This window comes from Equus asinus, chromosome 19 (genome assembly GCF_041296235.1).
Source record: "Equus asinus isolate D_3611 breed Donkey chromosome 19, EquAss-T2T_v2, whole genome shotgun sequence".
Lineage (NCBI taxonomy): Eukaryota > Metazoa > Chordata > Mammalia > Perissodactyla > Equidae > Equus > Equus asinus.
Window position 1 is genome coordinate 16,496,468 of NC_091808.1, and position 27,025 is coordinate 16,523,492.

The following is a 27,025-nucleotide window of genomic DNA, read 5'->3' on the forward strand; positions in this document are numbered from 1 at the left end:
AGAGCACTGAGTAAACAGTAAAGAGATCTCTAACGATGCCTCCTTTATAGGGCTGCGTAAGGTTCAAACAATGCGCAGGTATAACACTTAGAAGAGTATGAGATTAAAGAACTAAATAGAAACAGGTCTAACAGTTTCTCTCGCTCCCCCTACTTGAATCCGCACATCCTCTCCGGGCCGCCTCAGACCCCGTCCACTTTCATTCTCATCGCCTCCAGAGAACGAGTCTCCACCTCGAGGCCCCGCCCCCTCTGCGCGCTCCTTTGGCCCCGCCCACCTAAGTTGGCTTTCTCCGCTCGTTAGTGCGTTTGAGGCGTGAGGGCCTTCGCGGTCTGTTTATTCTACTGTCCATCAAATGCTAGCCCATTCTATCTAATTCTGTCTCCTTTCTCAGCCTGTAGATTATTAACCCAAGCAAGATAGATTTTACTGAGGTTAATAGTGGCAACTTATTTGCCTTCAGATGAAACACGAGGGGAGAAGCTGTTGGAAGCAGACTGGCGATATTTAAGACAGCTCGCACGAGTCGGGCCGGGTCCTACATCCCTCGGTCGCTGAACCCGGGCTGGCTCGCCGCGCAGGCGCAGTGCGTCCGACTCGCCATGCCGACTGTCAGCGTGAAGCGCGATCTGCTCTTCAAAGCCCTGGGCCGGACCTACAGTGAGTGCCGGCCCCAGACCTTGGGCTCTGTGCCTTTCGTCGGAGGCTGGGACCCCTTCCAAAAAGGCATCGTGGCAGCGTTCATGCTGCCTGGCAGGTTTTGGCCTTGGGCGGTCGGGGTCAGGCTAGGGAGGGCTGACGGCCGAGGCGGCCTGGCTGGGCTGATGTAACTAACCTCTCGGAGCCGGTATCGCCGCGGCTGCCCTTGCATCACCTGCGTATGTTCGGCTTGCCGCGTCATTCTGTCAGCGGTCTCACATCGAGCTCCTACTGCGCCCCTGGTGCCAGGGGAGAGAGAGGAATGAAGCCCCGGGTTGCACGCCGAGTGTAGCTGGCTGAGTGCAATAAGAAGAGCGCTATGGGAAGTCCCCTTGTGAGCGGAGGAGGGGCAGCATCCTATCTTGATTTTATTTTATTAGTGTTTGCCGAGCACCTGTTATGTGCTAGGCTGTTCTAAGCGCTTTGGGAATACAGCGGTGCACGGGATACAGAAGGCCCACGTTCACGTTCTGAGGAGGGGGGCAGACGATAGTTAACCAGCCCCTTACTAAAATGATTTCGGATGATGTTAAACACTCTCAAGGAAGCAAAGATATTGTGCAAAGACAGTATCAGATAGGGCGGTAACATTTGAGCTGAGACCTCAGTGACGAGAAGGAGTCTTTACCCGGCAGGCTTAGTCTTCATGCCACGTTTCATCTCTTCTTCAGTTCTAAAAACACTACTATTAAAAGTAAGGGGGAAATATTAAGTGCAGCTGTCAGTTACCATATAGATGTAGCAGTTGAAACATCTCCCCCGCCCCGTAGTTATCAGTTTGTATAAAGGCTGTAGCAACTAATTGGTGAGAGCTGTTGTTGGCTTTAGAGCTCAAGATGATAACAAAGCTCTAGTTGGTTTAACAGGTACTGCTTTCTTGAATGAGATATTCCTGTGAAAATAAAGTTAGCTTTTAAAAACGTTTCTAAAGGTGCACTTTTGGATACTATGTATTATTGAAGCGTTATTCTCCATCAAGTTCAGCCGTAGGTCCCTGAAAATAGAGGTAATACCCTTGCCCTCTGAACTCTGCTCTCCTTACACTTTTTATTGTATAATATGCTTATTTATATTTCTTATTCATTCTTCTAAACCATATTCTCGCTAACGGTGTACAATAGACCTGAGTTGCACAAGATTGTGTGTGGCAAATATTTGTTCAAGACATGATCAGTTCCCACCCAAGTATCCAATTCTGGCAAAGTAAGAAAGAATCTAGGTTTTAAAAAATGTTGAGATTTATAACCTATTTACTGTCATCTGATGTTTGAATATATTCTCTAGCTGCCTCTCTCCACTTTTTTTCTTACTGAAAGAGATCAGGTAAGCTTGATTTTCCACAAAGACCTGTTAGCTACTGACTCTTTAAAATGGCAGTCAGAAAGATTGATGTTACTGAGATGTGCTTCAGACAGGTCAGAAATAATACTCATCGTTAGTTTATATTTCTTCTGTTCTTTCTTGCAACCTTTTGACTGTTCAGTTGGGTTGAGGTCAGAGTTGGAAAAGCATGTTTCGCAAAGGATCTGGTTTCCAAGTAGTGTGAATCCATCTTGTTTCCTACTCTTTTTTTTTTCCTTTTTTTCCCTTTTTCAGTCTCTTTTTTTCTTGTTTTCAGATAATGTCTCTTTGCTCTTTTCTGTCCCCATTCCCTCTTTTTTTCAGTCCCTCCAAGGGTTGCTTTCTGTCCTAAATTCCGTTGTGTCTACCTGTCACTGTCCTGCCCTTCACCACCTCTTTGCTTATCAAGGATATTTCTCAGTCTGCTTTTGTTACTTTGGTCAGTTTGCTCCTCTGGGGCAGTTTTATCTCCTTGGTCCACCTTCTTTTCACCTTTCTGTTCAGATGTTTTCCTCTTGCCACTCATTTTCTTATGAACTGATTTATTGTCTCTATTCTTCACTTCTGGTCCTGTTCTGCCTTGGCATAATTGCTAGCGGTACTGTCAGAGCCACCTGTGTATGTCATACAAACCCCGAAAAATTAGTAGACCAAGAGGTGCAATAGAGCAGGTAATCAGGAGAGTGCTCAAGATAGGAGCTGCAGTTTTTAATAACATCTCAGAAGTGATATACCATCCTTTGCCCTATTCTGAGTCCTGCAGACCAATCCTGGCACACTGTGGGAGGGGACTATGCAGGGTGTGAATACCAGTGACGCGGGCTTGGCGATCTGAGTCATCGAAAGAAAGATTTCTTGGACTTGCAAGGTCTGGTAGTAGTGCTCCTTTTATTCAGAGAATAGCATGGGGACAGGACCCATGGGCAGTGAAGGGCTGCAGGCATGGGGACAGGACCCATGGGCAGTGAAGAGCTGCAATGTGTTGAGGGTTAGGGCTAAATTTATAAGGCATGGATACATGACTTATTTTTACTAGACAAAGGAAAGGTGATGTAAAAAGTCATTAAAATGGTATCAGTGCAGCTGGGGTCTGGTTATTGTGTGGTTGTATAACTTTAGATATGAATTGGGTCATATAGATCACGTTGGCCAGGACGCCGTAGGCTTCTCTCCCTGGGGCAGCCTTGATCCACATCACCAGGAGGCAGGTATAGGAGGCCCTCTTGGAGGCTGACTGCCACAGACTGCCCTCTGGCCTCCAAAGATTCATGTTCCTCCCACATGCAAAATATACTCACCCCCTCCCAGGGCCCCCAGGAGTGTCATCCCATTACAGCGGCAGCTCATAGCCCGGAATCTCATCTAAATGAGGTCCAGGTGTGGATGGGGCCCTCAGGTGTAGTTCCTTAAGTACAGCTGTTGAGTACAGTTACCCTTGGCCTGAGAGACTAAAGAGACAGGTTGTCTGCCCCACATGCACCTAACATACAATGGTGGGACAGGCATAGCGTAACTACTATAGGCATTACGCTTCAAAAGGGGGGAAAATGGGAGACACAAAGGAGTTGTTGGTCCATGACAATTCTGAAATTGAGCTGGCAAATGTTAGATATTCTTGATTAGGTCTGAAGGCCTGCAATCATTCTCCGTGGCTCTCAGCCCTACCCTCTAGGCTCTTGGTTCCATCCTCTGAGTGGACCCCCCCCTTTTTTTTGGTGAAAGAAAGCAGGTGCTTTACAGCTGATTAGTTCTGTCTACTTCCTGCCAATAGAATTTGGAGGTTCACAGGCTTCGTTTCATTTTATTCTGTCTCCTTTTCAACTCAAGTTGGCAATTTTTCTGCATATGTATTTCTTTTAAAAACTTTGTGGGTCGGGGGCAGGCCCCGTGGCCGAGTGGTTAAGTTCGTGCACTCTGCTGCAGGCGGCCCACTGTTTCATCGGTTTGAATCCTGGGCGGGGACATGGCACTGCTCATTGAGCCGCACTGAGGCGGCGTCCCACATGCCACAACTAGAAGGACCCACAACTAAGAGTATACAACTATGTACCAGGGGGCTTTGGGGAGAAAAAGGAAAAAATAAAATCTTTAAAAAAAGCCCAAAAAACTGTGGGTCTTTGGTGAATTTTACTGTTTCCATTTCATTAGTCAAGTCACACCACCCACACATCTCTGAAACAAGCTGTTCTGTACCTTGAGCTTCTGCTGATACAGTGCCCTTCATTAAGCTCTACTGTGTGATCGAATGGATTTGTGAGGCACACCCTTAATTTCTTTATAGCTCCTTTTGTCTGAGTGAATAGTACCTTTGATCTTTCTGAGTCTGAAGATTTTACCCTTGATTTCATCTTTGGACCATGTTTTCCTGGTAATGCTCTGGGTTTGCTCTTTGCTCAGAAGTCGTTTCTTAATTTTAGCCTTGTTTTACATCTCGAGAGGCTGAGAATTTTTAAAACCATCAAGTCCTGGCTTCTTTTTGTTTAGCAGCCTTTCCTTTAGTTTCTCTCTTCTCTCATGTGATGAGTGACAAGGAAAAAGCCAGGCAGCACTTTCAGCACTGGTTGGAAATTTTCACTACATCACCCAGTACGTTTTCTACTGTCCACGTAGCTGGAGGCAGCAGCATTGCTGAACTTTCTGCGTCTGCACAGAAAGGATTCTCCTTCCAGTTTCCAATAACGCTGCCTCACTTTCCTCCATGTCCTCACCTACACCCTTATCAAAGACTGTGAGGCTTCTTTTAACAGCTTTTTTGAGGCACTTCAGGTTTCCATTTACAGTTTCCTCAAAGCCCACCTTCCTGATTCCAAAGCCACCTTCATGTGTTAGGTTTTTGTTACGCCAGCACTCCACTTCTAGAGACTAAAGTCTCTTAGTTATCTCTTCCTACGTAACAGATTACCCCAGTTCTTAGGAGTGTAAAACAATGAGCTTTTATTATTTCAGACAGTTTTTGAGAGATGGGAGTGGCTTAGCTGGGTGCTTCTGGCTCTGGGTGTCTCACTGGGTGGCAGTCAAGCTGTCAGCTGGGCCTGCCATTCTCTTAAGGCTTGGCTGGGCTGGAGAATATGCTCCCAAGCTCACTCATGTGGTTGCTTCAGAACTCAGTTCACACGAAGGTCTCAACACCTGGAAGCAGGGATCATTGGGGGCCTCTATTCCCTGCCCTAGGTAATGATACCTCCCCCCGACTTGTTCACCCACACAAGAGACCTAGGAGTCTTCCTAGACTCCTCTTTCCCACTCTCTGTTCCCACCCCCCATTTAGTCATTGAACCTTACAGTTTCTGCCTCTCTAACATTTCTCACATTCTTCCTTCTTCCTCATCCTGCTGCTGCTTTAATCAAGTCCCCACTGTGTTTCTCCCATCGTACTGTAATAGTGGACTCCCTGCTCCAGTCCATCCACCATTCTTTAAAATGCAGATCTAGTCATGCCTTTGCCCAGCTGAAAATCCCGTGTAACTCCCCATTGCCTGCAGGCAGGTGGGAGAGCAAATCCCGTGCATGTCGAGTTGACTTCTTTCTACTTGGTGTGTCTTGTCTTCTTCCTGACGGGGACCTTATGCTTCATCCATATTGAGCTTTCCAGATTTGCCATGCTGTTGTCTCACTCTTCTCAGTCCTGCCTAATGAACTCATCTTTTCTGTGAATCCTTAGCTGATCCTAAGTGGGGTTGGTTACTTCCTTTTGTGCCACCCATGTACCTTGCACCTAACATAACTCTATTTACACCTCTTGTTTCTTTGCTAGAGTAGGAAGTAGTTAAGGTGGGAGTTGCATTTTATTTATCTTTGTAGCCCTGGCACCTAGTACAGTGCCTGGCATATAGTAGGTGCTCAGTAAATATTTGTTAAATTGAAGTTCAGTGTCAGGATCGGGAATCTTAAGACCAGCTTTTCACTAGAATATACTGGTAATGATGGTTTGTCTTCAATTTTTGGTAACTAGAAAACCCTGAAAATGCTGTATCAAGCAGCAAACCAAAGTAGAATCTAAATTGAAAATAAGGAAGAGAACCATTAATTGCTGCAGACCTCCTAGGTTTCAGGGCAGTGTGCTGGGCCCATTGTCTGCAGGAGCTCACTGAAATGTTTCCAACAATTGCGTGCTAGAAATAAATGGCTATAAAATGCTACTTTATGGGTGAGGCATTTTGATCCGCTTTATGGACAAGGCATAGGAACCAGAAAGTTTACATAAGATGCTCAGCTCTCAGAACTAGTAGTGGGGTAGTCAGAATTCAAACTCCAGTTGGCCTGGTCCCAAAGCCAGCTGTCAGGCCACCTCAGAGAATTTTATTTTATTTTATGTTTTATTATTTTTTTAAAACCTAACCATTTTATTATGGTAATAAATCAGATTTTATACAGAAATACAGCAAATGCCCAGGCCAGAGTTTTTGCTCTGTGTCCCTGGAAACCATGCTATAAAGCAGATTATTGCAGAAACGGGGTCAATATTAAATGCTTTGAAGATTTACATTCTTGTTTCAAAGAAGCTATGGACCAGACTAAGCATATATAATACATATAAAACCACAACATCTATAATCATATGAATAGCAAAATTATGTTTGAGGTCATAAAATAGACAAATGTACTGTGTATATTGATTATAAAATAGGCACTAATGTATTATAGAACATGCTTATATTAAAAATATAACTTTATCATAAGTTTGACTCATTTTCAAAATGCTAGCTGTACTAAACATATAATTAACATTAAATTTGTTTGACTTGTAATTCCAAGGTGCCTTTGAGGTGTGCTTTGAATAGCCTGTTTCTCAAAATCTCTCAATAGCACTGTTCAGGGACAGTGGAACTGTCATTTTTTTACTTGGAGGTATGTCTTGTAGTTAACCTAGGAAGTATTATTCCTCAGGGTTACTCTAAAGTTGGAATTGTTCTTTTCATCACAGCATCTTTGCATATTTAGAGACAGGCTAGGGGCCGGCCCACTGGCATAGTGGTTAAGTTCACACGCTCTGCTTCAGTGGCCCTAGGTTCACAGGTTCCCCTCTCCGAAAGAGGAAGATTGGCAACAGATGTTAGCTCAGGGCCAATCTTCCTCACCAAAAGATAAAATAAAGACAGATTCTGTAAGAAAGTGCAGTTTATATACTATTTTCATTTATGCTGAATGGATTAAAATTAATACTCTCTTCTTTTTTTCCTAGCTGACGAAGAATTTGATGAACTATGTTTTGAATTTGGTCTGGAACTTGATGAAATTGTATGTATTGGATATTTATTTTTCAGATATTCTGTATATAGGCTCCTTTTTCAGAGTTTTACTATATTTTATCTTTGTTACCTTATGGCTATCTGTGTTACCTTACTGTTGTGGGCCAGGTGATTTCTGTGTTCTCTGTGTTAAGGAACTAAGCTCTGGTTTTAAGAGCATCTTTGCTTTGAGATTAAGAGCATGCTTTGCTTAAAATCTCGAAAAGGGTTCATGCCTTAGTCTGCATGCAGTCACCTCAGGTTGTCAGGCTGGTACTGTGGAGATGGATAGACCATCTCAGGTAACCCCAGAATGCCAGTGGGGTGCCTTTTTGCCGATTAGCCATGGAAAGGGACCTGGGAAGCAGTGGAAACGTTGCTTCACCCAGAGTTGCTGGGTCTCCTTGGCTGCTGGCTGCCCCTCCTTCACTTCCTCCATCTGTTTAACCAGCATGAATTCGTTCTTCCATTTCTGTGTACATTGGTCTTGTAACAGGATCTCCTATTTTTTGAAGAATTGCTTATAAAAATGATTGATGCATTGTCTTATTGAAGTCTTTTGTATAATTATTAAAATATTTAAAAATAGCTTTACTTACAAAATATATTACTAATGATTGTGCATTAAAGACACTGTACTTATAACTAAAAAGATAATTTATTATTTCTCTGGTAATTAGTGTTATTTTTCCTAAGTCTTTTATCTTCTTGATTTAATCAGTGTTTTATAATGCTATAAGGTTAAAATATCTTCAGGCTGACAAAAAAAATGCACATTGTCTTGCCTTGTTTTTCTTGCTACTGCTTTACTAATGTTACAGAAAGATATTTTTTATGTTAATGAACATCTGTATACTTGAGAAGTTGGCTGAGATTTCTGTAGTTTATATTAAGTTGCTATTAATAATTTTATTAGTTCTCAAAATTATGTTTGAGGCTGTGTGATACCTAAGAGCATTGGACTGGATATCAGAAAATTTGAGTAATAGTTGGAGCTCCAGCATTTACTAGCTGTGTAACCAGGGATTTCTTTGTCTCTCTGGGCCTCGTATATTAGTCTCTCTGGACTTCCTTTCCATCTGTGAAATAAGGGGTTTGGATTATATGATCCCTATAGATTCCTCTTGGTTCTGAAATTTCTGTGGTCTTTGATTTCCATAAGATTTTTGTTAGGACTGACAACCCCAATCTTTGCATATGGTCTTTCACATGAATTGATATACTGAAAATGAAAGATTTAAGCTGCTGTGTCTTTTTTGCAAAGGAATTGGGCCATTGTTTATTCAGATGCCTTCATTTCTCTGGTTATGTATTATCTCCTGTTTATATGGATTCCTCCTGAAATCCAGCATCTTCTGTAAGGCAGGTCATCTTTCTTCATGAAAAAACACCAATTTTATTGACTCCTTTGATTGAACGCTATTTAAATTTTAATTTTTCCTCCTCCTCCTGCCTCTTCTCCTGTCCCTCTCGCACCCCCATCTCTTTTCTCCCCTCCTGCTTCCTCCCCCTCCTCCTCCCCTTTCTGCTCTTCTCCTTCTTTTTTTTTCTTTTTTCATTTTCTGTAATTTTAAAAATATGCCTCCTAAGTTTGAGATGCCCAGCGTAGGTGTTTCTTGGAGCCCACACAGCCTTGCACAGTCCCAGCGTTGTATGGACCTCTGTGGTTCCTCAAGTGTGACCTGGGCGCATAGTGCTTAATGACCAAAAGTGAATTCCTCCACATGCTGTGCAAGTGTAGACTATAATTCCATATATGGGCAATACTTTGAACAGCTTATATTGTGGCAGTGGGAGGGCATCATGTAAAACAAGTATCATTACATATTTTTTTTTTTTTCCTTTTTCTCCCCAAAGCCCCCCAGTACATAGTTGTATATTTCTCATTGTGGGTTCTTCTAGTTGTGGTATGTGGGACGCTGCCTCAGCGTGGTCTGATGAGCAGTGCCATGTCCGCGCCCAGGATTCGTACCAACGAAACACTGGGCCGCCTGCAGCGGAGTGCGCGAACTTAACCACTCGGCCACGGGGCCAGCCCCATCATTACATATTTTGATAGGAATCCACCAGTCATTTTAGCAGGTCGTTGGTGGCGGAAATAGTGGAAGTTCTGATTAAGTGGAGTTTCCACGTAATTGAAGGGTAACATTAACAGTTGGGATATAACTTTTGAGCATTTTGATTGAAAATTTCTTAAACATATTTACAGTTCCCTGCTGTAATAAACATAAGAAATAGAATATAATTTCTGGGCAATGGTTATCGTTAAGAAAATCTGTTGTTATTCTCTACTATAATGTGATGATTTGGATATTCTAAGCTTTTTGCCACCTCATTAAAAATTATTATTCTATTGGTGTTTCTTCTCTCTTCTCCCTCTTGGTAGCCTTCATTCTTGCTGCTCTGTACCTTTACTGTCACTAGATTGCCTCCTGTTGTCCCTAAATCTCTTCTCATTTACACCATAGCTTCTGATGATCCTTCAAATCTTTTTGTTTTTTTTTTATATGATTACTTTCATTCTCAAGCTGCTTCTAGACTTGGGTACCCACAGGATTTAGCTTTTAGAGGTCTTGTCTTATAAGAAGTTTTATTTGTTTTATTTGGTAAATCATCTTTGCTTTAACTCATTGACATTTTGTTGTTGCCCTGTATTCTTGGTGATGTTTTCATTTTCTTTTAGATCTTTTAGGGATGGGCAGACTTTCTGTAAAGGGCCAGGTAGTAAGCTTTGTAGGCTGTGTAGTCTCTGTTGCAATTCAGCTGCTGCAGTTTGTAAGTAGTAATAGATAACATGTAAACGAATGGGCCTGGCTGTGTTCCAATAAAACTTTATTTACAAAAGTAGGTGGCAGGCATGATTTGGCCAATGGGCCCTAGTTTGCCAGTCCTTACTTTAGATGGATTTGTGCTGTTCTGGAATGACTGAGGTTGCTAGATGTCTCAATACAGCAAAAGATGGAGTATTTGTTGGTTGTGATTATAACATTTTAATATTTTCATGTTATTTTTGTTACAGACATAATAAACCCGTGTTTTGTTACAGAAAAACATGTATAATGTAGTTACTGCTTTATAGGCCTGAGAACAGCTTTTTTAAAAGAATTTATGTTTATTTAGTTTTATTTTATTTTTCGGGCTTGTTTTAGACTTCTGAGAAGGAAATTATAAGTAAGGAACAAGGTGATAAAAAGGCGGAGGGAGCCTCTGATGTTGTTCTTTACAAAATTGACGTCCCTGCCAATAGATATGATCTCCTGTGTCTGGAAGGATTGGTTCGAGGACTTCAAGTCTTCAAAGAAAGGTAAGGGAATATATTCATTAAATATTTTGCTAAGTTGAGTTTTTCTTTGCCTGTCATTATCAGCAGCCCTTTTAGTTTCTAGAAAAATACTTGTTGTACAGGTACACAGCTTAGGTCTGCACAGAGGGACAATGGGCAGGTGACATTCATGTAGGTTGTAGCCATTGGAAAATTGGCCTGAATATTGAGTCATAGCCTTTCATTTTGGGAGCATATTTTAAAATTGGAGTGGTTAATGATTTTATGGCTTCTTAACAGTTTCCTTAAAAGTTCCTGTAAGTTCTCTCCGTAATCCAGTTGGAATAAAAGGTTCACTGGATTTGTTAAAGGTTGGGAGGAAAAGTGGAAGTGGTGAAACTTTATATGCCATTCTCTTAAGAATTCTAAGGAGGCTTGAGAGTGGAGCTTCCTAACTGGAAAACTGAAGATCGTATGATGGCTGTACGATCTTGGGCAAGTTTATTGGCCTCTCTCATTTCAGCCTCTTAATCTGTAATGAAGAAGAATTTTAAGTCCCTTTCCAACTCTTCATGTAATAATTATAAAAAGTAATGAATGTATTGAAATGAACAAGAGGCACAACAATAACAACTATCAAAAATAATTATTTTAGGTTTTGATTACTTAGACATTACATGGTCAGTTGCAAAAGAATACGAGTCTCTGGCTAGTGGGCTAGACTCTGAAATTGTGATGAGTGATGGGTAGTGGTGAAAGGGAGATGATGAGGTATTTGGTTAATGTGGTTAAAATTTGGGAGTTGACCCACTTGGTTCCCTGCATGACAATCAGGTGCTTATATTTTAGGGTCAGGGATAATAATCCCTTAGATTGTGTTTCCCAAACCTACCTGATTAGAATTTCTTTTTTTTTCTTTTTTCTTTATTTTATTATTTTTTTAAGACTTTATTTTTTCCTTTTTCTCCCCAAAGCTTCCTGGTACATAGTTGTATATTTTTAGTTGTGGGTCCTTCTAGTTGTGGCATGTGGGATGCCGCCTCAGCGTGGCCTGATGAGTGGTGCCATGTCCGCGCCCAGGATCCAAACTGGCGAAACCCTGGGCTGCTGAAGCAGAGTGCTCGAACTTAACCACTTGGCCACAGAGCTGGCCCCTAGAATTACTATTTTTAACAGGCACTTGTATGATTGTTATGATCAGACAGAATTAAGAAAGTGACTTAAAACCTTTGCTAGTCAAAGTGTGGTTCATGGACCAGCAGTGTTTCCATCACCTGGGAGCCAGCCAGTTAGAAATGCAGAATCTTGGCCTCTACCCAAGACCTGTTGAATCAGAATCTGTGATTTAACAAATTGCCCAGTTGACTGTATTTTTAGTAAACCTTTTTTTTTAGAAGCTCAGAATCTAATGGTTGGAATAAAATTTAAAGGTTATCTAATCCAGTCCCTCAGCTGGTGTTTAAATGCCCCCTATACGGTTGTTTAGTTAATGGTTTTCTAGCTGAGACTCCAGTGATAGGAAGCTCATGACCATGAGGCATCCTCTACTGTTTTTGGAGAACTTTAAAGGTTAGAAAGTTTGTTTTTTTTTTTTTAATATTCAGCCAAAATTTGATTTGCTGTAACTTCTACCCATTGTCCTAGTTCTGTTCATTTTGTATACGTTCTATACACAGTATAGGATATATTAATTATTATATATGATGTGTAGTTTACATAGGATATGTTAGTTTATCAAATGTTTTGGTTAATAATGAGCAAGTTTGTTTTAATATTATTTTAGGATAAAGGCTCCACTGTATAAACGGGTAATGCCTAATGGAGAAATCCAGAAATTGATCATCACAGAAGAGGTAAAAGGATACATTCTTATTTTCCTTTTCAAAAAAATCTCTTTGTGTGTATATCTATAAAGTAGGGAGGAAAAAGGAACAAACCTGACCCTTCTGCCAAATGTACTTTTCTTGGATCATTTGCTAAAATGGATGTATATTTAGCCTTTAGCTCTTAAAAATTGTCTATTTGTTTTTACCAAGAAATGACAAAAGGCATCTGTTTTCCATGAACAGTTTTGGAAAATAACATCCAAATGTTTATTTAAAATACATTTGAGTTAAAATTGTTTAAATTATGGTATGGTAATATAATTTAGTAAGAGTCACTTTTGGAGGAAGGTTATTTTGGTAAAAATACCAACTGTGAGCAAACTACTTAAAGATTAATTTTTTCTCAGTTATTTAGTAAATTTTCAGAAATCTTGCTGAAATGTAAATTCCATGAGGACGATGACTTTTTCTTGTCACCACTATATTTTATTACTTGTTGATTGAATGAATGAATGAAAATATGTGACTGTGTCAAGAGTGCAGCTAATTTTCTATTACAAGATGTTATTACATGGAAAAGCCTTAGTATTTGCCATCTCTAATGGTATAATGAATTTCAGACAGCTAAAATACGCCCTTATGCTGTGGCAGCAGTTCTCCGAAATATAAAGTTTACTAAAGATCGCTACGACAGCTTCATTGAACTTCAGGAGAAGTTACATCAGAACATTTGCAGGTTTGTGCTTGCAGCGTCTTTCCTCCTTGCCTTCCCTTCTCCCTTGCACTCTCCTCCTTTCCTTTCTCTCTCCACTTCTACCTTGCCTCCCTCTTTCCTTTCTCCTTCCTCTGCAGATGTTTTTCAAAGGATTTCTAAATTAATAATATGTGAGAGTAATAGGAGTTTAAATTTGCTTTATCAGGTAGCTGTTTGTTACTGCGTGTAAATGGTGTACGCATGGAGAAATGGGAGATATGTTTTGAATACTGTATAGTGAAGAAATATCTAGTCCCAATGATTTTGTTAGTTGTTTTCCGGTTCAAAGCATTAGTAGTAGATTGTACTACCAAATATCAAACCATGGTAATTTGAAGTATGACCTATCATTTAAAAAACGGAATAAAAAAATTTGGCTTGATCTCACTTTTTGAGTGAGTATAATTACAAATTGACAGATGAAACTTGAGACTTTTAAGTGACCGATTTTCTTATTTTATCTTTGATATTACTACACATCGTTTCCCCTACAGCTCCCTTTAGTGCAGTGATCTTCAAACCTGTATAGTTCCTAAGGAAGGTAACAGTGGGAGTCCTTGAACTACTTTCAGTATTTCACAACTCCTAATGGAATTATGTTTTACTGATGATAAGAAACATCAGGCTTTAGCTAGCATATTAAGTTTTTTGTGTTGGTCCTGAAATTTACCAACATAAGTTATCTCATGCTGTTCAAAAGGTATGATTAATGGTTATATATGTCTTGAATAAAAATAGAAAAAAGAATTTTTATTTTTTAATAATCAGTTTGGTAAACTGTGGAGACTAGAAGATGCTTGTATGTAAGGGGTGGGCTAGGGACAGGGTTGAGGGAGGACCCTGGATGTTTTTTTCTGGGGTGAAAAATGTTTAAAAATAGTAGTTACGCTCATGAGGTCTCTTTTTCCTCAAACGTCTTTGCTCATGGGGTAAAAGAAACTTTTTTTTCAGATTCCAAATAACAGTTATTCCCAATTCTTTTTTTTGTTTTCTTTTGGTGAGGAAGATTTGCCCTGAGCTAACGTCTGTGCCAGTTTTCCTCTACTTTATATGTGGGTTGCCACCACAGCAGGGCTGACAAGTGGTGTAAGTCCGTGCCCAGGATCTGAACCTATGAGTCTGGGCTGCCAAAGCAGAACCTGCTGAACTTAACCACTGTGCTGTGGGGCTGGCCCCTGACTTCTTTTATAACAATAATCTATTAGCTTGCAAATATATTATTAAGCAAAACAATAAGAATTTAAATATAATTTCAAAATAACAAGATGTAAGATTTCTGACAAGCATAGGTATAGCTAGTAAGTGGTTGAGCCAGATTTCTGTTCTGGGCATACTTTATTTGAAGAATCTATTTTTATCTAAATCAGAAGGCATTTTCTCACTTAATTCAACTTTAAACTCCTCTTTGTTTGGAAATTATGAGCTTTTTCTAAGGGAGGAATAAATCACATCGTAATGACTGTGGTGTGCCAGAGTCCTTACCTGTCTGTAAATCTTAGTTAACCTCTTGAGTGAGCTTTGGAAATTTGCATTTTTCAAGGAATATGTTCATTTTGTCTAAGTTATCAAATTTATTGGCATAAAGTTGTTCAGTGTTCCCTTATTACCTTTTCAATATCTGTAGTATCTGTAGTGATATCACTTTTTTCTCCTGTGTCTTTTTTCCCTTGATCACTGTGGCTAGAGGTTTATCAATTGTATTGTTCTTCTCAAAGAACCACCTTTTGGGTTCATTGACTTTTCTCTGCTTCTTTTTCCTCTGTTTTTCATTGATTAAGCAGTGTTCTGTCTGGGCTAATTGGTCCCTACTTCTGAGGCATGACCCTTCTGCCTACTTTGTCCACTGTCACATGAGAAGTGAGATTTTCAGCCATGTGAACACTGTTCTGTCTAGTGCCCTAGGATGGTTCTTTCCCCAGCCTCGGGTGGTTTCCTCACAGGCGTGCGCTGCTCTGACTGAGCTGAATACCTGAGGAGACCCTCTGCAGCTCTCCAGGGCTCGCTCCCTTTGCACCTCTCTCCAGTACTCTGTCCAGTCAGCTCTGGTTGTCTTCGTCTCTCTAGACTCTCAGCTGTGTCTCTTCAACTCGGGGAGTCCGCTGGTCTCCAGCCGGGTCCGGGTCCCCTTTCCTGCCCTCCAGCTTGGGGATAAGCTGGGGCAGTCATGGGGCTCAGCTCATTTGTTTCCTGCCTCTCAGGGGTTGCTGCCTTCACTGCTGGAGGTCCAGTGCCAGCCGTGGAAACTATTGCTTCATCTCTTTTGCCCCTTTGTGGTGGTTTCAGGCAGGAGAGTGAATCCAATCTTGGTTACTCCATCTTGGCTGGGAGTATCCCCTGAATTTTTTACTAGTTATTTTACTTTTTCCTCTCAGAATCCATTTGCTTCTTTTTTTCAAGGTTCCCTTTTTTCGGCTGATGTTTCCTTATCTGTTCATTACATGTATATTTTTCCTGCAGTTCTTGAACATTTTTTGTAGTAGCAGCTTTAAAATCTGTATGATGATTTGAAAATCTGAGTCTTAGCGTTGGCTTCTATGGACTGGTTTTGTCTGGAGGACGAGTCGCATTTCCCTGTTTCTTTCCGTGCCCACTGCTTTTGGATTGAATCTAGCATATTATGTCATGGAAGCATTCTCTGTTCCTCTGAGGAGGGGTTTTTTCCTTGCAGGCAGGCTTGAATATTTAGCTCTACTCAGACTTGATGCCTGGGTAGACGAGACCTCTGCAGATGGCAGCAGCCGAATTTTCTGCTCATTCTTTCAGTTGCTGCTTTTTCACAGCAAGACTAACATTTTTGCCAGTACGATACGTAAAATCTTGATTTCTAACTATTATTTTTAGTTTTTGTATCTCTGTATGTATTAGGGATAGTAATCCTTTTTCTCTGCATCTGTTGTAAATCTCTTCTATCAGTGTGGCTTTTGACTTTTGGGGTCTTTTGGATATATAAGGTTTTCAGTTTGGCTGTAGTTGGACTTATCAGTCTTCCTATATGACTTTTATGTTTTGTGTCTTACTTAAGAAGGGGTATCCTAATCCAGTTTTTCAGCGTTGCTTTCCCATATTTTCTTTGAATATCTTTCTTTTTATGGTTTTGTGTGTGTGTGTATGTCTTTTGTTTTTCAAAATGTGTAGCTCTTTGATTCATTTGGAATTGACTTTTTTGTGATTGGTTTGAAGTTGAGATTTAGTGACATTATGAAGTACTATTTTATTTTAGGATTAAGGGAACCGTAGTAATATCTAAGAAAACATAGACTTTCTTACCTATGGATTTGTCAGTTAATTTATCTGAACTTACTGAACCATGTATATTTCAATCATGGTAGTTCTGGGGTTATCTTCCATAAGCCTATAACTCATTCAGTAAAGTAGCACTTCCTTTTTGCTTGTCAACAGTTCTGTTCAGTTCAACTGTATTTATTAAGTATGTTAATAAGCATAGTACTTTTGCAGTCTTGGAAGTTGACCGAGATTTGCTTCTTACAAATTTTAAAAACTGTTTCATGGCTCATGTAATATGGACTTTAATAAAATCCTTGATTACTTAATGCATTTTATCTCCTTGGTATTTATATGTGGTTATGCATAAATACTCAAATATATATGCACACACATCTAAACCTAATTTTAAGAAATCTTAAGAACACCATAAATTCTGACCAAGTTTCTCTTTTTGAGCTGTCTGTTAGAAAGCTTAGTGCCAAATTTGTGACCCTCCATGGTAAGGCGGTAGGCCTTCAGATTCTCATTTACTCTTAACATCATTCCTGGCTCTGTTTTAGGTCCCGACTTCGATTTCTTTCCCTCCTAGTTTGTAACTTGCTATAAGTTCCAAAATTACTTTTAAGTCCTTTGCAGATAAACTATAGAACAAAAGAAACTTTGAACTTTCCTTATACATTAAACGTTAAATGTAATTCACAGTTCTTAAAAGTAATTTTTTTCCATTATTAAAGTAATACAGCTATGTGACAAATTTAGGAAGATAGAGAAAAGCCAAAAATCACAGCAGTTTGGTAGTTTATTCTAATTTAATAAAACAGTTATGTTTATTTATGGACACTAAGAAGAAATAGGTTAAAAGAAGGTAAAGGGAACGTTGACTTTGAAAATGTCCTAGTACTTGGGAAAGCACAGTGGAAGGGATTTACTTCAGCTACTGAAGTAAATGTGTTTTAAGTAGCTTTATAATTTTTCATTACTTTTAATGGTTGTGAGAATTTCTTATACTTCTCTAAAGTTGCCGTATAGCAACAGGCTATTTTAGGAAAGAGTTTAAAAATTTTTAAAACGTATTGTCTACATTCTTTCGAATTTCTGCTTTGGAATATGCAAATCTCTTTTTCCGTCTCTCTCCCTCTTTTCCTCTCTCTCAACATTTAGGAAAAGGGCTTTGGTTGCAATTGGTGCCCATGATTTGGACAGTTTGTCCGGCCCCTTTACTTTTACTGCGAAGCGACCTTCAGATATCAAATTCAAGCCTCTGAGTAAGACCAAGGAGTATACAGCCTGTGAGCTGATGAACATATACAAGGCAAGTGTTCTTTTAGGTTATGCAGTGGCTCTGCATAAATCATGGCATTTCTTCAAAGTCAAGTCTTAGAATTAGGGAAATGTAATGAGTTCTTTTGAAAAAAATAGCAGTCAGTGTCTGGGCTCCAACCAGGAGCTACTGATTCATTTGATCTAGAGTGCGGCCTGGGTAGAGTTTTGTTTTGTTTATTACTTTTTTAACCTCTTGGATGGTTTTAATGTATAGCTAGCATGGCGAACCACTGAAGTAGACCATGTCAAATTGTAATATTCTTATTTGGGCGTAATTAAAACTCATTCAAGTATAAGGAACAGTAAGACTTAGCTAGTTTTTTGGTGGGAAACTGTATTACAAAGTGTCTACCTCCCATTATTAGCATTTTAGATTCCATCAGTGAAAATGAATTCACTAGTAACTTTAAATTGCACTTAACAAATAGAAGTATTATCATTCAGAAAAAGCAGCTCTTATCCTTGGCTTGATTTACCAGTGATTTTTTTCCTATTTATATAAATAGTTTTGTGATGGTTTTTGTTTTGTTTGCGATTATTCAGGGTTACCAGTGCAAATCTATTTTCATTCTTGAAAAATGACTCCCAGTAGGAGATGAGGCTGTATAAGGATGTTGAGATATTAATTTTTTTTTTTTTTTGCTGAGCTAACATCCATGCCAACCTTCCTCTATTTTTAGTATGTGGGCCACCAGCACAGCATGGCCCATAACAGAGTGGTGTACGTCTGCACCCAGGAGCCAAATCTGGGCCTTGAAGCAGAGCATGCTGAACTCAACCACTAGACCACTGGGGCTGGCCTGAGACAGTAATTTATATTAGAAAATCTTACAGATTTAGAACTCTATGTAAAACTGCAAAGGGCCGTTTTATTGTTTTTCTGACTCTTCTCATATTATATACTAGGTAGATATATAAACCAATTACCATGATAGAAATAAAAAACTAATTTTATTTGACTTAATTGTTTTTCAGACTGACAACCACCTTAAACATTATTTGCATATCATTGAAAATAAGCCCTTGTACCCAGTTATCTATGATAGCAATGGTGTCATCCTTTCAATGCCTCCCATCATCAATGGTGAGTTATTTCTTAAGCATCATAGATTTTTGCTGTTTTCTCCTATTCTTTGGCGTTTCTGTAGAATTCTCAATAGACTTGACTGAATCAAATCAAATAACTCTTAATCTGAGAATCTCAGGTCTTTTTTAGATTTTATGCTAATAGTTCTTTTCAATTCATTTATTCAATTTTGTTGATGATTTTTATATAACATATAAATATTTATAAGTTCATAAATATTTCCTAGTACCAGTCTCTGGATTCTGTTATATTCCTCCAAAAGGTATTGATATTTTGGTTTTAGCAGGTAATTCACTTGGTTAAACTTAGTCAAATTCTGTCTTGCCTGGTGTTTTATAGTTAAATTAAAACTTTTAAGCGGAGTTTTACTGTTAACTCCTTTCTGAAGGCTTTTTTGATGATTCAACTTGAAAGTATTTACAAAATTTAATGACATCAAAGCCACAGATAGTTTGCCTTTCTGGAGGCAAGAAGGGGGTTTAGTTGATTCACAATGGGAAGGAGAGTCTTTTCCTCCTGGAGATCTTGGACTCCAGTAGAGTCATGTGCCACATAATGACATTGTGTTTAATGATGGACCACATATACCATGATGCTCTCATAAGATCAGTACCATGTAGCCTAGGTGTGTAGTAGGCTATACTATGTAGGTTTGTGTAAGTACGCTCTATGATGTTTGCACAACAACAAAATTGCCTAACAATGCATTCCTCAGTGCATCCCTATCGTTAAGCGATGCATGACTGTAGTTACAGTGGGTAAGAACCTGGACTTCAGAGTTAGCCAGACCCAGACCTGAATCTTAGCCTTGCTGCTTAATAGCTCCTGATCATGGTCAGTGAGCTTAATCTCTGAATCTTTGTTGTCTTGCCTGCCACTCCATCACAGGGTTGTGGTGGAGATGAGCTGAGACAACCTCTCTTAAGTGCTTGACATAGCACCTGACGCAGTGAATGCACTCAGTAAAGGCTTGTTGTTATTTTATCTTTATTCCCCTGCTTGCAATGGGGGCTTAAAATAAAAGTCATCTATATCCTTACCTCTGAGGTGTCAGTTTATATTGGATTCTAAATTAAAATGTAGTTTGTTTTGTTGAGCTTTTTAGTGCACCTCTATTTCTGAAACTGATTATTTTGTTGTTATTGTTGTGTGTTCGTTGCAGGAAATCATTCCAAAATAACACTAAATACTAGAAATGTATTTATTGAATGCACGGGAACTGACTTTACTAAGGTAAATAGAACTTTTGTTCTCTTTTTGTACTATCACACAGGATAGATTTTACTTCTGAGCCAAGACTAAATAACTAAACTTTAAAATATGTTTATTTCGTAGGTGGGAACAAATTTTAGAAATTTATAAAGATATAGCTATTTTGGGGCCAGTCCCATGGCTGAGTGGTTAAAGTTCCGCATGCTCTGCTTCGGTGGCCTGGGTTTGGATCCCTGGCGTGGACTTATTCCACTCATCAGCCATGCTGTGGAGGCATCCCACATACAAAATAGAGGAAGATTGGCACAGATGTTAGCTCAGGGCTAATCTTCCTCACCAAAGAAAGATAGATATTCTGTACTTTGGTTATGATGCTTTCATTCAATTGACAAACGTTTAGTGAGCACTTGCTGCCTTTCTAGTGCCATGAATTTAATAATGAGTTACTTTTTCTTGACTTCAGGGAACTTGTAGTCTAATGGGAGAATTAGCCATATGCATAACTTTAAAACAGGATGGGATAAGTATTGTAATGAGGTCTGTATAAATTGTTTATCTTAGTTGGCTTAATTTAAATGCTGTGTAAAGTACCTTTGTGTACTTGGTAAAAAATTTTTTAAGATGAACTGGCTATAGAGGAGTTTTATTTAGCAAATTGATAAAGGGTTTATGCACACAATGATATCTAGAATATGTAGAATGGTAGTTTGCGCACGTTTAGTCACTATATATATTAGATCGGATTGCCATGAAAGCTTTTCTCTATGGCATGCAATTTCTTTAAGCCTGTTGAGTAAGGCGTAGAGTGAGGTGGCAGTTAAGCAAATTAAAAAAGGTAAACTTGAATGGAGGAGGAGGCTAGAGTATAGAAGCAGGGCAGATAACTGGTGTTCACTGCATCTTACAGGATTGGAGACCGTTGTAAGGCATTTCATTTACAACTTTTATGTACTGTATTTGCCTTCAGAAACAGTGTCAGAGTAAAATAATATAGCTTTTACTATTTAAAACATTTTTTTAAATTTATACGTTAACAGACCTTGAATATCTTTACTGAAGCTTATATACAAAGAGTGAAGTATATATAAAAGCAAAGCATATATATACAAATAACGTACTGTATTTTTTCCTAAGCATATTTTTTTTCAATTAAAGTAATTTGACAAATCTTTGTGGGTCTCCCTATGTGCCAGACATTACTCTTTGCGTTATGTATACTGTATACTATATACACACACACACATATTTAATCCTCATAGTAACCAAATGAGGTAGGAACTTTTCATTGTTTCCATCTGACAGGTGAAGAAACTAAGGTAGAAAGACGGTCAGTAACTGCCCAGAGTCAGACAGCTGGCGAGTGGTTGAGCCAGGAGGCGGGCGTCTGGCTGCTGAGACTTAGGAGATTGACCAGTTTACTCCTGTAGTCAGCTGCTTGTCTCTCTCGAAACCTGGTGAACCCACGGGAGGGATCAGGGTAGTAAATGATTTGTCTCAGTCCTGGTTGTAACTCTCAGAGAACCGCGTCAATGCAGAACACCTGAAGATAAGGACAGGCCTACTTTAGTCATAAGTTTTTATTCCACTTCCTTTTTTAGAATGTATTTTTATATGTTTGGGGACTAAATTATATTAAATATTAATTCATTTCCATCTGAGTGAAGAGAGAATATGTTTATAGTTTACCATAATATTTGGTTTTCTTCCTTTGCAGGCAAAAATAGTTCTTGATATTATTGTCACCATGTTCAGTGAATATTGTGAGAATCAATTTACGTAAGTTGATTGGGCACCTTTGTCGATGGCCTGTTTTTCTCAAGGCAGAGCACTATGGCGTTGTGCTAAACATAAAGATGAAAAATGTGGTTCCTGTAACTGGAATATATCTTTTTGGGGAGCTAAGACCTATGCGTAAATAATGTATAAAATAAAAAGTGATACCTAGTTTAAAAAGTTTTGGTGATGTTCTGGCTGTTTGTAAGGGCAAATTACTGCTGGCTGAGGCAGTCTAGGCAGGCCTTATGGAGGGAATGAAATTTAAGCTGTGTTTAAGAATCATTGGATTTGAAAACGTAAACATGGAGGGACAGTAAAAGGAACAGCTAAACAGCTCAACAAAGGTAGAGAAGCGTATGTAAGAGTAAAGCATATAGCCCATATATATCAAAGAACTACTGTATTTTTTCCAAAGCTTTTTTTTTTCCTGAGGAAGATTTGCCGTGATCTAACATCTGTGCCAGTCTTCCTCTATTTTGTAAAGGCTGCTGCAGCATGGCAGCTAACAAGTGGTGTAGGTCCACACCTGGGAACTGAATCTGGGCTGCTGAAGTAGAGTGCACTCAACTTAAACACTAGGCCATGGGGCCGGCCCCCAAAGCTTACTTTTTAATTAAAAAAAATTACTTAAACCATATGACCTTTAGTGTGTAGTACCAGCATTATTGTTTATTTTAGAGTATTAATTATAATTCAAAATAAATGTATAACTGTAGAAAGCATGACTGAAATTGTATGGATAGTATCAGTCTTTTTTTTTTTTTTTTTTTTTTTTCTTTTTTCTCCCCAAAGCCCCCCAGTACATAGTTGTATATTCTTCGTTGTGGGTCTTTCTTGTTGTGGCATGTGGGACGCCGCCTCAGTGTGGTTTGATGAGCAGTGCCATGTCCGCACCCAGGATTCGAACCAAGGAAACACTGGGCCGCCTGCATTGGAGCGTGAACTTAACCACTCGGCCACGGGGCCAGCCCCCTTTTTTTTTTTTAATTGATTTACATTTATTGGTTGTGACAATCAGCTTTCATTGTGTAACACACCACCCTGGTAAAGCCTGGAATGCATGTATCAATATTGGCAAGGAGTCCACAGCGGATGCATGCTTTCTAGTACTGGGAAGTAAGCTTATCAAGTGGGCGCTGCCTGAGGAGATGAGGGGCCGTAGGAAATGGAATAATGGAGTAATGTTCTGTAGAGGAGGGTTAGTCCAAGCAGCCGTGTTGGAATGGGAATAGATTGAATGTGTTGAGGCTACAGTTGTAGGCCAAGAGAAATATTTGTTAACCTCACACATTTCTGAAATTTATGGCCTTTTTTTTCCTTAAGTATTTATTGCTGGCTTTTTTTTTTCCAGGGTTGAAGCAGCTGAGGTAGTTTTTCCTAATGGAAAATCATATACCTTTCCAGTAAGTATTTAAGAAGTGACTTTAAGATGATGATGACGACAGTAATGATGATGGCTATAGAGTGCTTGTCGTCTCACCATCCATCCATCCAGCTATGCACATGCCAGGCACTATACTCTGTGCATTACATGGATTTAATCCTTACACTGACACTGTGAGTGTGGTTGCTGTTATCATCAGAGGAAGACACAGAGACCTTGAGATGTTGAATAAATTACCTGTTACTATTAAGTGGTGGCACTGGAATTTAAGCCCAGACAGTCCGACTTCAGCTCCCAACACACTACATTATACCACAGCATTATATGGCCATAATTCCTGTGATTTATTCTTATTAACTAGTTAACTGGGTAATTTATAGTCTTACCCCTTTTAAGATTACTCAGCCCTCCAGACCTAATTAGTCTGTTCACATTTGAATTAACAGTTGCTAAAGGTCATCACTGTAACTAATAAATAATTCCAAATGTATTAACAGGACTAATTTAGTAATAAGCACAATTATTGTGAAGACATAGGATCTTGGCAAAAATCTAAACCAGCATTATTTTTAATTGACTGGGCTTTTTCCCCCCACATGGCTTTTATAACTGTAAAGATGGCCATTTGAACACATGACAGTATCCCCAGTCATTTAGCTGTGGTTCTGATTCAGATCTTTGTTGAGCTCTTTTTATTTGGATTTTTCACAATTTCTTTGTCGTTTATGAAGTGAATCAGAGCCTGGAATAGTTTCTATTTAAATAGCTTTTAAAGTAGTTAAAACCTGCCAGGATCAAAACCTTCCCCTCCTTGAAAACATTAGCATTTAGGATCATATTTTATTCTAGAGTATTACTTATAATTCAAAATAAATGTATAACTATATAAAGCATGGCTGAAATTATGGGTGCCGTCAGTTTTTTTTAATTGATTTTAGTGGCTATTACCAGTTAGCATTTGTTACGTAACAAACTGCTCCAAGACTTAGTGACTTAAGACAACCATTTGTTTGTCTCATGATTCTATTGGTCACCTGGGTAATTCTTCCCGTCTGGGCTGGCTTGGCTAATCTCTGCTGGGCTTCCTCATATATAGTCAGCTGGTTGGTGGCCAGAAGCTGGATGACCTGGGATGGCCTCACTTACATGTCTGCCTGGCTGTGGGGTTCAGTGTCTCTCATCATCCAACAGGCCAGCTTGGGCTTCTTTACCTGGTGGTTGCAGGATTCCCAGCAGCAAGAGAGCACGTCCGGTGTTCAAGTACTTTTACGCGTGTCTTCTTGGCCAAAGCCAGTCATTTTGGGGGGAGAAATAGACTCTATTTCCTGACAGGAGGACCTGCAGTGCATTCCAAGACCATGGATGCAGAGAGGAAGACTTTAAGGCCATTTATACAATTTACCACAATAATAGTTGGGATTAGCCAGAGATAGCTTTTTAGTCTGTTTTAAAATAATGTCTGATTGGAGGAAACTTTTTTCTTTTTAATAGGAAGAATTCTCAGGTCTTAATAAAAGTGAAATATGTACATTTGGGGAGAAAAAGAAACATATCTTAAAATTTGGTTGACTTTTCCCCTCATGTAGATAATTCCTTGAAATCATTTACTTTTGTATTATTAATAGCTTTCGTAAATTTGAAACAGTGGGCCTTCTGAAAAGGAGTATTACATTGGTGTTTCATCATTTGTTCATTTATTTTCTTCCAAGGTTAGATTAGAACAGCTCTTCTCAGATATCCTCCCAGAAGAGAAGGATCCTTTGCCTCTGGGGAAAGTTGATTCTTCCTCACGTGAAATGGCATATTTTTTCAAACACTGAAAGTTCTTTCCTAGTCTTCTGTTATTTCATATAAAAGAATAGAGATTGGAGTAAGGGAACTAGAGGAGATAATAAGTGGCAGGTGGTCAGAGAGCCTGATGGTTAATTGTGTGAGCTTTGGAATTAGGCTGCTTGAACTTGTTTATTAATTCATTAATTCATTAGTTCATTTGTTACTTCACACATGCAGGCATTTATTCATTAACTGTATACCAATTGCTTATTATCTGACAAGGGGTTTTCTCAGCAATGGGAATACAGTAACACCAGAGCTCAGCAGCTTAGCATTGTGATCTGGGACTAGTTATTAATCTAAAACTCAGATTCTTGTCTGTAAAATGAGAATCTTAATAGCAGGTGTTGTGAGGGTTAAGTTAAGATTCTTTTAAAAATGTGTCTTGTACTGTTTAGCTCATATCAGCTGTTCACTAGAGGTTTGTCATTACTTTTGCAAGCATTAGGATCTAGTCCAGTGCTTCTCAAACTCTAATGTGCATTCACATCACCTGGGGATCTTGATGACAGATTCAGATTCAGCAAGTCTGGTGTAGCTGCCACTGGCTCTAAAGGCCTGAGAGTCTGCATTTCTAACAAGCACTCAGGTGCTGATGATGCTTCTGCTCTGAGAACTGCCTTTTGCATAGCACGGCTCTGGCCTCTTGTCCTTACTTGAGTCCAAACAGGTTTATGGCCTTTATGCTAGTGCCAGTTATACTTTTGAGAGTAATTTGGTGATAAGAAATACTCATAGATATCTTCCCTAAGGTACTGAAAAGCCTGGATTTTATGTGTGTGTGTCTTCCTGCCTAACATTGTAGAGTTATGTACTGTTTGAGAGAGAGTGAGTACCAATTCATGAGATGCTCCCAGCACTACTGTCTCCAGGAGCAGACAGATAGCTAGGACTTGGGGTGTGGTTGCATTTCCCCAACTGGAAAAATGATAAGAAAGCAATGTCGTCATAACACTCCTAGACTTAGCATGGTGGCTAGTATATTGTGACACTTGACTTATTCTTCCTTGGTCATAAACACCTGCTTGCCTGAGGTGAGACTGAAAGTCTTCAGGGTTTATAAGCATTTTAGAAATGATGTAACACACCAGTGTTGGACTAAAGAGAATGGTGACTGACCATCGAAAAGAGAAAAAGGTTTGGCATTTTATATTATTTCCAAGCAATTCCATTTGTCTAGAAAGTAGAATGTTCATATATGAATATAATATAGCAAATTTATTCCTCCATAATAATGTTTTGAAACACCAAGTTTATTTTCACTGTCTGGCTCTGATGACAGTTTCTTGGCACGGTAATGAAACTGCAACAACGAGTTGAGTTAGAAAGAGGTAACACTGTATGTGATGGGGGATGATTTAAGCTGCTCAAACTCTTTTTCTTGAAGGAACTGGCTTACCGAAAGGAGATGGTGAGGGCTGACCTAATTAACAAAAAAGTTGGAATCAGGTATGCTCTGAAAACTTCACTTATTTATTTACTGTTGGAGAGAATTCAAGAATGAAGTGCACACAAGACTATTTAACTTTTCCTAAGAGAATGCTTGGAGAGGGTTTTGATACCCCTCAGACTAAGAGAAGTGATGACAACTTCAGTTAGGATGTCTGGTGTCTAATAGAATTCAAAAAGAAACATTACTATTTCAGGTAGTAGCATACTCTAAAATAAAATGAAAACATGTTTTAAATAATCCAGTGAAGTTTATGGTTTGTACATTCCTATTTCAGAGAAACTCCAGAAAATCTTGCCAAGCTTCTGACCAGGATGTGTTTAAAGTCAGAAGTCATAGGTGACGGGAATCAGATTGAGATTGAAATCCCTCCGACCAGAGCTGACATTATCCATGCGTGTGATATTGTAGAAGATGCAGCTATTGCTTATGGATATAACAACATTCAGATGACTCTCCCGAAAACATACACCATAGCTAATCAAGTAAGACTGCACCCTTAAATAAACACTCCTTATTGTTAGAAACTGATTACTGAATGCCAGTAAGGCTTCGAGAAAAACAGAACATAGGAATTAGGCAGTATTTGGACATGCTCTGCTATGAGAGGCATTTGCTATGGAGA

At 39.2% G+C, this 27,025-nt stretch overlaps 1 protein-coding gene across 2 annotated transcripts in view; it reads left to right on the top strand.

Annotated features, from left to right (window-relative positions):
* Positions 1 to 289: 289 nt before the first annotated feature.
* The window catches only part of FARSB (phenylalanyl-tRNA synthetase subunit beta), a 76,015-nt gene continuing 49,279 nt past the window's right edge, over positions 290 to 27,025 (top strand). The window contains exons 1-12 of one of the 2 annotated variants that reach the window (XM_014843251.3): positions 290 to 660; positions 7,223 to 7,278; positions 10,418 to 10,572; positions 12,314 to 12,383; positions 12,977 to 13,092; positions 17,497 to 17,647; positions 18,634 to 18,742; positions 19,908 to 19,978; positions 21,672 to 21,733; positions 23,085 to 23,136; positions 26,338 to 26,399; positions 26,678 to 26,885. In XM_014843251.3, coding sequence (XP_014698737.2) covers positions 603 to 660; positions 7,223 to 7,278; positions 10,418 to 10,572; positions 12,314 to 12,383; positions 12,977 to 13,092; positions 17,497 to 17,647; positions 18,634 to 18,742; positions 19,908 to 19,978; positions 21,672 to 21,733; positions 23,085 to 23,136; positions 26,338 to 26,399; positions 26,678 to 26,885 — 1,170 coding nt within the window. In that variant the 5' untranslated portion in view covers positions 290 to 602. The remainder of the gene's footprint in view (positions 661 to 7,222; positions 7,279 to 10,417; positions 10,573 to 12,313; positions 12,384 to 12,976; positions 13,093 to 17,496; positions 17,648 to 18,633; positions 18,743 to 19,907; positions 19,979 to 21,671; positions 21,734 to 23,084; positions 23,137 to 26,337; positions 26,400 to 26,677; positions 26,886 to 27,025) is intronic. The other variant, XM_070489650.1, reaches the window with a different exon arrangement.